Consider the following 13,796-nt stretch of genomic DNA (forward strand, 5'->3'; position numbering starts at 1 on the left):
AATCGGCCATCATTGGGAAGAGAGGCCCCTTGGTCTTGCAAACTTTATATGACCCAGCACAGGGGAAGGCCAGGGCCAAGAAGTGGGAGTGGGAGGGTATGGGGAACTTTCGGAATAGCATTTGAAATGTAAATGAAGAAAATAATAATAAAAAAATTATGTGTAAAAATAAACATCACAGTTGAAATTAAAAAAAAAGAAGAAGGTGGTAACCTCAGGCTTCCTAGCGCACAGAGTTCAGTCGTGTCAGCTGAGGAGCAGTTGCTGTTCTCTGTGACAACGAAAGAGAAAAGGGGAAAGCAGAGCACTGACTCACAGTATTTCCAACAAAAAGTAAACCAAGTTAAGCCCTAGGGAATCCTATCAGAAGAGCTATTAGTTCCACAGTAGCCTTGTCAAGTTACTAGTAATTCTTAGGATGTAGATGTGAGTTAAAGAGGATGAAAGCGGTGGGCCACACCTATGTCTGTTGGGTGAGCTTGCTTTTAGATGAGCATTTTCATTAAGGTAAGAGCATCTAGCTTCAGAGCTTTCGTTGTAGCCTAGGCAGTGGGCCTGGGCGCCTTCTTCCTCACTGTACTGTCGTTTTCATTATCCTGAAATACTGTTTTTCTGCCTACTGTCAAAATAGCACCGGGGTCCTGTTGGCTTTACAGCTAACTTTTTCCTGGGCTCTTGATTCTCGGTGTGAATGGACAGATGGACAGCGCTGATTTATAAATGGGGTATTTTCTGATGTTTGACACATGCTGTTTTCTCCTAGTTTCCTGAGAGAGAATTTCTCCTACGAGTTTCTTACATGGAGATCTACAATGAAACCATTACAGACTTACTCTGTAATGCTCAGAAAATAAAACCTTTGATAATTCGGGAAGACATCAACGTGAGTAAAAGATCTGGAGGACTGCATTGGGTCAGCCCAAGAATGGGTCTATCAGCAGTCACGTAGGGCCAGAGATGGTGTTCGGGGGCCTACAAGCAGGGAGAGAAAAGTCACTGATTGCTTCCCTGTGTGTCTAGCTCCAGACGACCCAATTTATATTCAGTAGCCACACAGATGGCCTGAATTAACTAAATGAGTCACCTTACTAAGTCATGTTGGAACAGTGATGGGGGTTGATAGTGATTTGGGGGCCGATAAAGCAAGGGGGAGGAAGAGGTTCCAGTTATACTGGGACAGGGTCATGTAGCAAGTGGATGAATTTATTAAAACCTTGGTGAATTAAGGTGACTAAGGGTATAAAGTGTATTTGATACAGAAAGTATAAACTAAGAAGATTCTGTTCCAAATGCCTGTTCTAAGTGTATGAAAGTTCACAGATTTGGGGGCTGATTAATTTTGGTGTGTAATGTTTATATTTATTTGCAAAGGTTTTTAAATAATGAAGTTTATAAAGAAAAAAATAATTTTGTGTTCAATGTACACAGGAAATTGTGAATAGGTTGCTTTTTCTACAGAGTAATGGTTCCATTTTTTTACTTTGCCAAATTCTACAATGGATTGTAACTTTGGAAGCAAACTTTCTTTCTCTAATCTTTTTATGATTATACTGTTTTCAGAGGAATGTGTATGTTTCTGATCTCACAGAGGAAGTGGTTTATACAGCAGAAATGGCTTTGCAATGGCTCACAAGAGGAGAAAGTAAGACTGCTGAATTTTTAAAGTCATATCAAAACTATAAAGTCACATTTTTATTGAACTAAAATAAGATAGTCTTCAAGTTAGACTTGAGCTAAGTAAACCTCATGGTTTGTCTTGGATTTTAAATTAATGCAATTGATATAACTCGTTTTTTCAGAGAACAGACATTATGGAAAAACGGAAATGAATCAAAGAAGCAGTCGTTCTCATACAATTTTTAGGATGGTAGGTAATTCTGTTTGTCCCTATATTTGGTCTTTCCAAAGAAGAATTTTCTCATTTTTGACAAATTGTCTTTTCTGTCTAGATTCTGGAAAGTAGAGAAAAGGCTGAGCCTTCTAATTTGGATGGCTCTGTCAAGGTGTCTCATCTGGTGAGTGTTTAGAAATCATAACTTTCCGTGTGGGCCCAAAAAGATGGGTTGTCTATTAGATGATTGCTTTACTAAGAACAGTTCGCTAAGTAGGAAGAGAGGGTCAGTAGTTGGCAGCGAGTGGTCGTAGGAGCAGCCTCAGGTGTAAAGGTTAGAGCGTCTTTGTTTCTGAATGTGATGTCTACAGAATTTCAGCTGAGTCTCCTTCCAACCACCGACAAAGTCAGAGCTTTATTTCTCTTTTCTGAGAGCTGAATTTTAGAATTTGGATATGTTTCTTAAATCCTAGTCAGAGTAATTTAGAATTGTCTGCTAAGATAACAAAAAAACTAGGTGGAAAAATATTTGTTTGCAACAGGGAGAAAGCATGTTGATAAATGGTAGGGACTTTGTTTTACTATCTAATGGTCAGCCTTAGGACTTCCTACATGCTAGGCAATGTTCTACCACTGAATGCCACCCCCAACTTCTGGCCCTTGAGCAGTATTTTAGACCATAAAGCTCTTAAACAGAAAAGAGATATAATGTTCGTTGTTTAAAAATAACACATTGCACAGCCTCTGCTTATTACACAGTCACTGAATATGAGCAATATGCAAACATTGCTTTTTGCCGCACAAGTAAACCTACCATTAACCTCCTTCTTTATCAGGGTATCACCATGTAGCCTAGGAGTGCTTTAAAATCATAATTTGTCTCCCTCACCCTCCCAAGTGTTGAGGTACTGCCAAGCTCTGAGAAAGCAGGTGCTAACGTGTAGTCCTAACTTCACCTTGTTAACAGAACCTCTACCTAGCCCATGTCTTTTCCAAGTCTGACTTGTGATATTAACATTTCTTAGTTGAAATACTCTTTTTTTTTTTTAAAATTATGTTTAATCTTTTCTTACAGTCTAGTCGTTATCTCCCTCCTGGTCTGACCTGACAGTTTCTCATCTCATTTCCCCGCCCCTCCCATCTCCAAGGATGTCCCCACCCCACCTACCCCCCCATCCACCCCACCTACCCCGCCAGGCCTTCCCACTCTCTGGGGCCTCAAGTCTCTCAAGGGTCAGGTGCATCTTCTCTGACTGAGTCCTCGGCTGTTTATGTGTCAGGGCCTCGTATCAGCTGGTGTATGTTTGGTGTATGCTGCCTGGATGGTGGCTCACGGTCTGAGAGATCCTGAGATTCTAGGTCAGTTGAGACTGCTGGTCTTCCTATAGGGTTGGCCTTCTAATACTTTTAGCCTGCTTATTTTGTTTGTTCCTGGCCGCTTTGCCATGTGCGTGTGTCTTAGGATCCAGCCTGTCTGTCTGCCTCCTGTGAAACTCTGTAGGAAAGAAGTGTTTCTTTTTGGAGCTGTCTTCTAGCTCTCCAGGCAGTTGCTTTCTGATTGTCTCCGAGCCTGGGGGAATGTCCCTCTCCAGTTTTGAAAGCTCTGCATTGTGTATATTATCTGCATTGTCTTCTCTTACCCAGCTGTCGAAATTGAGAGGGTTCTGTGGCTTTTCAGGTTCATCCGTATTGATGAACAGCAAAGCTTTACTTTAGTAAAGGTTTCTGAGTTCTAACCCATGTCTCCCTCAAGATTTCAGTGCTAATGTACACACTACCTGTATCTGAAACCTCAGTGTATCCAAAACCAGCCCTTCCTTCCACAGTTAACTGTTCATCTTAGAGTTTTTTGGTTTTTTGGTTTGGTTTGGTTTGGTTTTTCCCAGAAAAACAACTTTCTACACAAAGGCAGGAAACCTAAGTCTTGGTGAACTCTTTCTGAAGTTGTCCCATTTCCTAGTTGATTACATCTTGGTATAGTTCTGTGTACATTGTACTCTAAATTACTACGTCTCTTGATTCACTACAGTGGTCTAGCATGTGGCCTGCATGGCTCCAGTCTTCCTTTCTTCAGCGCATCATACAGATTTGTAAGAATACTAAATACTGGGCTGGAGAGATGGCTCAGTGGTTAAGAGCACTGAGTGCTCTTCCAGAGGTCCTGAGTTCAATTCCCAGCAACCACATGGTGGCTCACAAACATCTGTAATGGGATCTGATGCCCTCTTCTGGTGTGTCCAAAGACAGCTACAGTGTATTCATATACATACATACATACATACATACACCCATACATACATATAATCTTAAAAAAAAAAAAAAGAATACTAAATACTATTGTGTTGGGTCATTTCATTGGTCAAGCGCTGGCCACTCCCAGCCGATATCCCTTAACTTCCTTCCAAAGCCCTACCAGCTCCAGTCTCTAAGTGCCTGGGGACAAACACTCACTTTCACTCCACTCGTTGTGTGCACTGAACCGTGTGCTCTAAATAATCTGTCTGTAGTGGGCACTGTGAAAGGAAAATTAGAAAGACTATTGAGCTTGGACCATGGAACAGTATACGCCATAACTACCTGTAAAGCCTTGAAAATCACCACAGAGAAAGGAAGCGTCTCTTCTCTTAGGGCATTTAGGAAAATGTCCACAGCCTGAGCGTGGTGCTGGGCTCAGACAGAAGATGCCTCTCCTCTGCTACTGTGTCTCGGGTCATTATACTTGTGCTGTCCTGACCTAGGCTGCATCCCTAGGACTGCATTCTGCCTGGGCCTCAGCACAGCTCTTGCCTCCTCAGCCATGCTGCACTCGGGCCACAGGTGTTCCTGTAGGAAGTTGGATCACTCTCTATTACTCTCCTGCATAAATCTCTCTAGTAGCTTTCCTTTCATTTAGGAACCGGCATGATCTCAGTCTTGCTTACAAGACAGTGCATACCCTGGCCCCTGCCTACAGCCATCCATTTACCACTGTTGCCGCGGTGTCCTTTCTTGGGTTTGGTGGATGTTTGCTTTGGCTTATTAGGACAGGGTGGCCTAGAACTCTGCATCATCTGGGCTAGCCTGGAACTCACTCGGGAGGCAAGGCTGGCTCGCAACTCATGGCACTCCTCCCTTTACTTCCCAGGTTCTGGGTTTACAGATGAGCAGCTAGATCCTTTCTGGGTTGGTAGCAAATAACCCTAAGGAGGTCTGCATTGGGAACCAGCATGCTGACCTTTCTGTATATACAGTGCTGTTGCTGTTTAAGTCCTCATCTGACTCCCTCTTTGTCGTTCATATGGCCCAGTCTCATGCCTTCCCTGTCCCCTATTCCAGAAAGCATATTGTGTCCCTCTTTGCCCTTTGCCAGCTGCCTCTTTGAATCTTCTCATGTATTTATATATCCTTCTCTCTTCTCAAAAATCATCTCTGTAGAATGTAAGGTCTGTGAGAGCAGAGCATGTACATGGCTCTGCTGTTGTTTCCGCACCTAATACACTGCCCAGAGTGTAACAGATAACCTGTTTTTCAGCGTCGTTTATAAAATTAAATAGAGATCAATGTTTTATCCATGCTACAGTGCAGTATGGTACACACATGGCCAACCCAGCAAAATAAGTACTGCAAGAAGCCTGACCTCTAACGAGCTTGCACATGCAGTTAAGGATGTAGTCATCTTAGGTGTGCGAGAAGATGGGTTAAGATATCAAGGCTCCATTGAGAAGAATGTTTAGTGTTCCCCTTGGTTCTTGAATACTGAATAAGGATGGACTAAAACATTAGAAGTAAAAGGAACAACAAAATCTACAGCAGAGGCCAGGTTGCAAAGATCACACCCTCCTTGGTAAAGTTTGGATGATAGGCCATCCCTCCATCACACAGAGTGTTTATAAAGAAAGAAGGAGCAAGGTATGGAGGCCAACGTGGCTCAGTGAAAAGAGCAGAGGCATAAACAGAGTAGGCTGGGAATGAGGAGTCAGAGGGACATTCCAATATACCATGTCTTTAAAGTATTCCTTTACTGAGTTAAAATGTATTCTTTGTAGTTACCCCTCCTAAACTATTTTCATCTGTCCTACAGAATTTGGTTGATCTTGCAGGCAGTGAAAGAGCTGCTCAAACAGGAGCTGAAGGTAATAAGAACTTATTAATATCTGACTACTTGTGTTAAAAGTACTGATAATTCATGACTGCCATATGAAAGTCTTTATTATAAAAATCAAGCTTCATTACTTTGACCTACAGTACCAACTTAAGCTTCAGTTATGTAGTTGATAGTGCTTTGTAGCTGGGAAGCCCAAGGATGTACTGTGAGAGCCATCTAAGCTTTCTTAATCAGTTAGAAAGTTAGGAAAGGAGTGGGAGGCAGCCTTCCTTCTAGGGCGAACAGGCTGAGGCTCTACTTTGCTATTTACCTTGACACCATACTTCAGAGAGCTTTCCCTTCCAGGACATGAAGAACAATAATGAAAACCATTCCCAGAAGGCTCTAGTTAGTATCTGAACTGCCGAACTCCCAGATGTGTCCATAGGAATAGCTGCAACATGGGGCCAGATGTAACTAGATGGGTTCTAAACTTTCATGATGTGGTTGACCATTTGGTTCATCCCATTCACCTTATATGAGTGATGAAACCTAAGGAAGGCCAAATAAAAGGTAGTAAGGTCCAAATGAACTGCTAATAACTCTCATAAGCAAGAACCAGTTTGAATATTTTAGTGGACAGAAAGACTAGACCGTTTTAATGTGTTATCTAGGAAAATACTCAAAGGTTGTATAAAACTAATGTAAAGTTTTTAAAACTCAGAGGTATAAAGACTTAATGAAAAAGCACACCTGTAAAGATAGCAATTATATGTGTATGTGTTCTAGATTTAAACTATTTTTTTAAAGATTTATTTGTTTATTTTACTTATGTGAGTACACTGTAGCTTTCTTCAGACACACCAGAAGAGGGCATCAGATCTTATTACAGATGGTTGTGAGCCACCATGTGGTTGCTGAGAATTGAACTCGGAACCTCTGGAAGAGCAGTCAGTGCTCTTAACCGCTGAGCCATCTCTCCAACTCCTCGATTTAAAATATTTCTAATTAAATCAAACGTATGTTTTTGTGTTTAAACTAGATACATTGATTTGGAATGTGTATGGGAAGCAGGCAAGACTATCTGAGACCAATCTGAAGATAGTGATGGAGATTCAGCCCCCCAGCCTGTAGAGTGGAGCTCCAGTAACTAGACTTGTGTCATACTGATTGGGTTGTCAGCCCAGGTCCACACCTGTAACCCCCAGCACTCAGGAAGCTAAGCAGGGAGGGCTGCAGTTGGAGGCTAGCCTGGGATCCACAGGGAGATACTATCTCAAGGAAAGGAAAGAAAGTGAGTGTTTTACATTAAAATTCAGTCTACAGTGGGCAAGGCTGACTGTCTACTACACAAAGTCTAGAAGTAGAAAAGAAAGGCTGGCAACAGTAAATCCTGATGGAAAGGAGTAACTGGGGCTTTATACTGCACAGCTTACTCATGCTGGCACTCCTGGCATGCACTGTGAGAAGAGCTTACACCCCACAGGTAACTAACGTAGCAGAAATAACATTGGCCCCTAATTATTTGTCACAGTGGTTTTGTAGAAGCTGTGCATTGTAATCCTGTGTCTTTCAGTGGGCCCATGAAACTGGGGTCAATATACCTGGAGTTAGATGATGTAAAATGAAGACCAACCTTTACTGATAGGGAATTTTACATTTTCAAGGAAAAAGGCAAAGTACAAGGAAGCATAAATAGGACATATAGGAAAGGGAAGGAAGATGAGTTTATATGGGTGTGATTGAGTCTGAAAGACAAAGCAAGGGAGTGCTAGGCTTCTAGTGGGGAGAACTGTCTGAACGGGGAAGTGGACGTGTGCCTTTTCCAGGTTTGCATTTTCCCTTTAGCTGTTTGAATCATGTAAGCATATGAACAGTTTAAAAAGAAACAGTCCTGGCGTTTGGTTGGAAGTCTGTGATTACCTTTATTTAAAGGTTTATAAAAAGTTGACTTGAACTGAGCAGTTAGAAGGAGGACCTTGGGGAGCAGGCCGGTTTTCCTCCGCTTAGTCACTTATTTGATGATGTTTTCTCTCAGCTGATGCCATTTCTGCTTGACTGGAGATGTAAGCACCCTAGTGAGAGGATTGCTTAGGGTTAACCGTGAGTTCCGCCGGAGCCCGCAGAGTAGGCTTCAGCACCCAATGTAGCATCCGAGTCCTCACAGCTCACAAGCCAGCTTTGTCTAGTACAGAGGTTCATTTTTACATGTTTGATTCAGGTGTGCGATTGAAGGAGGGCTGTTTTATAAATCGGAACTTGTTTATTTTGGGACAAGTGATTAAGAAACTCAGTGATGAACAGGTTGGGTAAGTTTCATTATATACTTACTTCTTAATGGTTTTCTATTAGATTGAAAATTGTAATATTTTAATCATAATCAAGTGTGTTGATTTCTTCTACACTTTCAAAAGGTTTTGGATTTTTGTAAGCTAACTTTTTGGGGTTTTTCATTTTTAGTTTTATTTATTATTATTTATTTTTCTTTTGGTTTTTTTTTTTTTTTTGGTTTTTTCGAGACAGGGTTTCTCTTTATAGCCCTGGCTCTCCTGGAACTCACTTTGTAGACCAAGCTGGCGCTGGCCTTGAACTCAGAAATCCGCCTGCCTCTGCCTCCCGAGTGCTAGGATTAAAGGCATGCGCCACCACTGCCCAGCTGTAGGCTAACTTTTTTAAGCATGTGTGTTCCTTTGAGATGTGGTGATTGTGTGTTTTTACAGAATGCAGTGACATTCTAGTGCACATGTGCTGTGCAAGGTCATTGCTGGGATAGTTTCGGTTGTACAGCTTCACATGTCTACATGCTCCTAAGAATGTGGGAGCCCTGGGCCATTTGGCCTGCTGCCCCAGCCACTTCCCTGAGGCCTTTCCACGGGTGATGCTGTACACACCCCATGAGTCAGAGCCCAGGCGATGGGGACCTCTGCCCACACCCCAGGCTCACCATGGTCTGTACCCCTGTCCTACTTTTAACTGTCTGCCCAGAGAGCCCTTGGCCTACAATTTTGTTTTATTTTTTAATTTTGCGCACACAATTGGTCATCAGAGGACAGCTGTTGGGAAACATTTCTCTCCTGTCACCTTGTAGGTCCCAAGGGTCTGACTTAATTAAGGCTTCAGATCTTAGCACGGGTGCCTTTACCCACCGAGCCATCTCACCAGTCTAAAGAACCCTTTCCTTTTTTTCTTTTTTTCTCTTTTTCCTTTGTCTTTTTATTAGAATATGTTATACACAATTTATGAGCATAGTTTCTTATGCATTTAAATCTAACTTGAGTTTATTTCCTAAAGTATTTTGTTAGCAGTGTGATCTGCCCTATACAACCTGTAAAAATAATTTAATTTATAAAATTATGACTGAGTATTAATCTTTTTATTTTTTTTTTATTTTTTATTATTTTCTTTATTTACATTTCAAATGCTATCCCAAAAGTTTCCTATACCCCTCCCCCCACCTCTGCTCCCCTACCCACCCACTCCCACTACTTGGCCCAGGCCTTGCCATGTGCTGGGTCATATAAAGTTTACAAGACCAAGGGGCCTCTCTTCCCAATGATGGCTGATTAGGCCATCTTCTGCTACATATGCAGCTAGAGACACGAGCTCAGGGGATACTGGTTAGTTCATATTGTTGTTCCACCTACAGGGTTGCAGCCCCCTTCAGCTCCTTGGGTACTTTCTCTAGCTCCTCCATTGGGGACCCTGTGTTCCATCCAATAGCTGGCTGTGAGCATCCACTTCTGGGTTTGCCAGGCACTGGCATAGCCTCACAAGAGTCCACAATATCAGGGTCCCTTCAGCAGAATCTTGCTGGCATGTGCATTAGTATCTAGGTTTGGTGGCTGATGATGGGATGGACTCCCGAATGGGGTAGTCTCTGGATAGTCCATCCTTTCATCTTAGCTCTAAATTTTGTCTCTGTACCTATATCCTTTCATGAGTATTTTGTTCCTTATTCTAAGGAGGAATGAAGTATCCACCCAGTGGTCGTCCTTCTTGGTTTTCTTCTGTTTTGCATAATGTATCTTGGGTATTCTAAGTTTCTGGGCTAATATCTGCTTATCAGTGAGTGCATATCTAGTGACTTTTTGTGATTGGCTTACCTCACTAAGGATGATATCCTCCAGATACATCCATTTGCCCAAGAATTTCATAAATTCATTGTTTTTAATAGCTGAGTAGTACTCCATTTTGTAAATGTACCACAGTTTCTGTATCCATTCCTCTAGTATTAATCTTTTTAAAGGAAAACATTTCTCCATACATTCTCAACCTTTTTCTTCCCACACTTGTTTCTTACTAAGGGGTTTCATAAATTACCGAGATAGCAAATTAACACGAATTCTTCAGAATTCCTTGGGAGGAAATGCGAAGACACGCATCATCTGCACAATCACTGCAGCTTCACTTGATGAAACCCTGACCACCCTCCAGGTGAGTTCTCATGTCAGTGCACTGTAGGAATTAGCAGCTTTAAGGAGAAAAGGTCATCTAACGCACTGACAGGTCATTTGTACAGTCTAATAAATAGCATTCTTAATTTAATTTTCCAAGGCTTCAGTAATTTGTATCCCATCTCTGTAGTTTGGGGCACAGCCAATACTTTGAACAGTTTGATATTTTCTTTAAATAACTCATGTTTCTTTCTGTTGATACATGGTAACTAGAAGCTTTTTATCAGATTTATAAACAGCAACAACAACAACAAAAAAGTGTTACCTGCCACAAATAAGAATCTAAATATATATAATGTGTGTGTAACCAAACATTTAGTGAATTTCTACTAACTGTAAGCTGCAGATGAGCTGAAGGTCTGAATTTTCTATTTAAAAAGAAAAGAAAATAGCAAACAAGTTACTATAGCAGCTTTCTTGGTGAGGGAGTCAGTGTTCACCCTAAGATCGGCTTCTACCCTTGCTTTAGCTGTTGCAGGGTTGGGTGAGTGTAGCTTGGTAAAATGCTTGCATCGCATGCACAGACCCCGAGTTTTCCCATTGTGGGAAAAGTGTTTTTTAATGCTTTAAAGCTGGGCTTGGTGGCACATGCCCCAAATCCCAGTATTTAAGACACTAAAGCAGAGGGACCAGCCTCAGTAACATAAAACACTCTTTGTAAAATAGAAAATAAATTAAGACGGGTTGGGAGGCAGAAACAAGATAATTGCTCTGAGTTTGATTTGGGCCAATCTGAGACATTTAACAAGCTTCTGTCTAGAAAAGGAAAAAAATGAGTCATTGAGTACTGGGTCAAGGGACTGCCAGCCCCACAGAGGTTATAAAGTAGGTGAGACGTGGCTTCCAACATGATTACCTTGAGTTAGTAAATTGACTAATAAGACTCGGGTCCTGGGAGCTAAAGAGATGCTCAGAGGACTGAGCACTTCCTTCACTAGTGTAAGGACCAGAGTTCAGATTCCCAGCACCCAAGCTGGGCAGACGTAGCTGCTCTCCTGCAGTTCTGCTCTCAGAAGGCCAGATGAGCAAGCTCCAGGCTCAGTAAGGATCCTTGCTCTTCAAAGGTCTACATGATTGTGAGTCAGTTGAATGTTGGCACCGAGGGGAAACAATTTGTAATAGATGACGCCCTTGATTTTCAATTCAGTTCCATCAGTCACTTGTAGCTCTGTGCAGTTTCCGATCCAGTTTTCTCATTTTTAAGGTCATTACATGCCTGTATATATTTTGAAATTAATTTGAACCTGAGTATTTGGCATATGATGGCTTTCACTTTCAATAATCTGAGAAAAAAAATTCTTGCCTTAGTAAAGAAGGTGAGGCAATGGAGGAAGATACTGAGCAACCCTTGTCTTTTATACACACACACACACACACACACACACACATATGCACACATGTGTACCTACACACACGAACACATCACATATATACTTCACCACCCCCACCAAAAAAGAGAGACAGACAGACAGACAGACACTAGAATGAAAGGAAGGGCGTGTCCTTTCAGCCAGGTGTGCTGTCTCTTTTTGCAATGAAAGTTGGTTTGCAATACTAGGGTATTATTAATAATTGGAATTATTTTAGCATTGAACATCTTATACTTTTATGTTTTGTCCCAGTTTGCCAGCACTGCTAAGTATATGAAGAATACTCCTCATGTTAATGAAGTGTCAAATGATGAAGCTCTCTTGAAAAGATACAGAAGAGAAATACTGGATCTTAGAAAACAATTAGAGGAGGTACGTATGGTTTTTATTTTGGTAAAGGACTAAGCCAATATAGAGTAATGGAGATTTGCCTAAGAAACTATAAATGTATAAATATCTGAATTTCTGTAACTTAATTTTAAAACAAGCAGGTTTTAACTTAAAATAATTGAGTTCATAAAATTCTCGCTTTAGAAATAGGATGGTAGGATGTCGCCTTGCTTACACAAGGTCCATCTCCAGCAACAACCAAAGAAATCCACTACAAAATACCTTGTTTCTGACAGTTGGAGATGTCATTAAGTTGGTGGGGTGACTGCCTGGTGTGTGTAAAGCCCTCAGCTCAATGCCCAGCACCTCAGAGAAAGCATGGTGGTGGCTGTCTATAGCATTAGGGCCTTGAAGTTGGAGGTAGAAAAATCAGGGAGTTGAGGATTATCCTTTGCCGTGTACCAATTTCTAGACCAGCTGAGACTACATCTACTCTAAATAAATACATAGGAGGGTGGGTTCTTAAAATTATTGGTGTCTTGAAATTATTAAGCTATGTTAAGGGACCCTATGTCTATATATGCATGTACAGTGAGCTAAAGCTACCTTGTATATTTTGACACTCTCCTGAATGCCTCCTACGCTAGAGCAGGGGCTAGCCCTCTAAACATAGACTGATCAACCTGTCATTCCACCTCAGACATTATAACCATCATGCTCCCACATCTCATAAAACCTTTCACTTTAGGAATATTTTTTAATGAGCTGAAATGTCAAATGAAACAAAACCATCTCTTCTTTTACAGTCAGTTTCAAATTTCACTTTCTGTGAATTTCCTACCTACTCATATCTTCATAGGTAATTAATAAAATTAACAATCCCCTCACATGACACACAGTAGCATAATGAGAAGAAATGTATTTTATCTCTTAAGTTTGAGAAACTATTGGCTTTGGTAACTATGTGTTGGGATCTTGCAGGTAGATAATATCTAGTCTATAATAAAATTATGTATATAATATTATATAGTAATGTAATATTTTTATATAAATTTATATGTATAGTTATTTATACTTTACTAAATATATTTTAATAAAATTAAAGTTCTCATACTTACATACAAATATAATTTTCTGTTGTTGAAGCTACTTTCAAGGACTCAAGTTTGCTGCATTTATGGTTAATATAACCCAATATTTCTTAGGTAAATACAAAGACTCGGGCACAGGAAGTGGAAAAGGATCAACTGGCCCAGCTTCTAGATGAAAAAGATGCACTTCAGAAAATTCAGGATGAGAAAATTAATAACCTGAAGCGAATGCTGGTGACATCATCTTCTACTGCTTTGCAGCAGGAGCTAGAGGTGTGTGTAAGATGGCATTTTACGTGTGGGAATAGAAAACAACAGGCCCTTTCTGTCTGCTTACGGTTTAAGTACTTTTTAATCCATTGCTGTGGGATCTTGAGAAAACCTAAAGCATTCTGTGTATTTGCAGTATATCATCCCGACCTGAGGAGTGAGTTAGAATTGCCACTCTCCAACTCTCACTTGAGATACTAACTTAAAAGTTCTAGGCTGTCGGTAAAGACCATCTGAACTAAGATTCTCAGAAAAGGCTAATGAAATCTGTAAGATGACTTCAAAACTAAAATCTCTAGTATAAGTCACTAGATTAGAAGATTTGTAGACATTGAAGAGCTATTGATTAACAAAAGATGAATAGGGAACCGCTCAATGGAAGATGCT

At 40.9% G+C, this 13,796-nt stretch overlaps 1 protein-coding gene across 1 annotated transcript in view; it reads left to right on the forward strand.

Annotated features, from left to right (window-relative positions):
* The window catches only part of Cenpe (centromere protein E), a 63,029-nt gene that overhangs the window by 4,842 nt on the left and 44,391 nt on the right, over nucleotides 1-13,796 (forward strand). The window contains exons 5-13 of the mRNA XM_029537938.1: nucleotides 764-883; nucleotides 1,561-1,642; nucleotides 1,800-1,867; nucleotides 1,950-2,015; nucleotides 5,892-5,943; nucleotides 8,116-8,203; nucleotides 10,199-10,328; nucleotides 11,971-12,090; nucleotides 13,254-13,412. Coding sequence (XP_029393798.1) covers nucleotides 764-883; nucleotides 1,561-1,642; nucleotides 1,800-1,867; nucleotides 1,950-2,015; nucleotides 5,892-5,943; nucleotides 8,116-8,203; nucleotides 10,199-10,328; nucleotides 11,971-12,090; nucleotides 13,254-13,412 — 885 coding nt within the window. The remainder of the gene's footprint in view (nucleotides 1-763; nucleotides 884-1,560; nucleotides 1,643-1,799; nucleotides 1,868-1,949; nucleotides 2,016-5,891; nucleotides 5,944-8,115; nucleotides 8,204-10,198; nucleotides 10,329-11,970; nucleotides 12,091-13,253; nucleotides 13,413-13,796) is intronic.

Source organism: Mus pahari, chromosome 4 (genome assembly GCF_900095145.1).
Source record: "Mus pahari chromosome 4, PAHARI_EIJ_v1.1, whole genome shotgun sequence".
Classification (NCBI taxonomy): domain Eukaryota; kingdom Metazoa; phylum Chordata; class Mammalia; order Rodentia; family Muridae; genus Mus; species Mus pahari.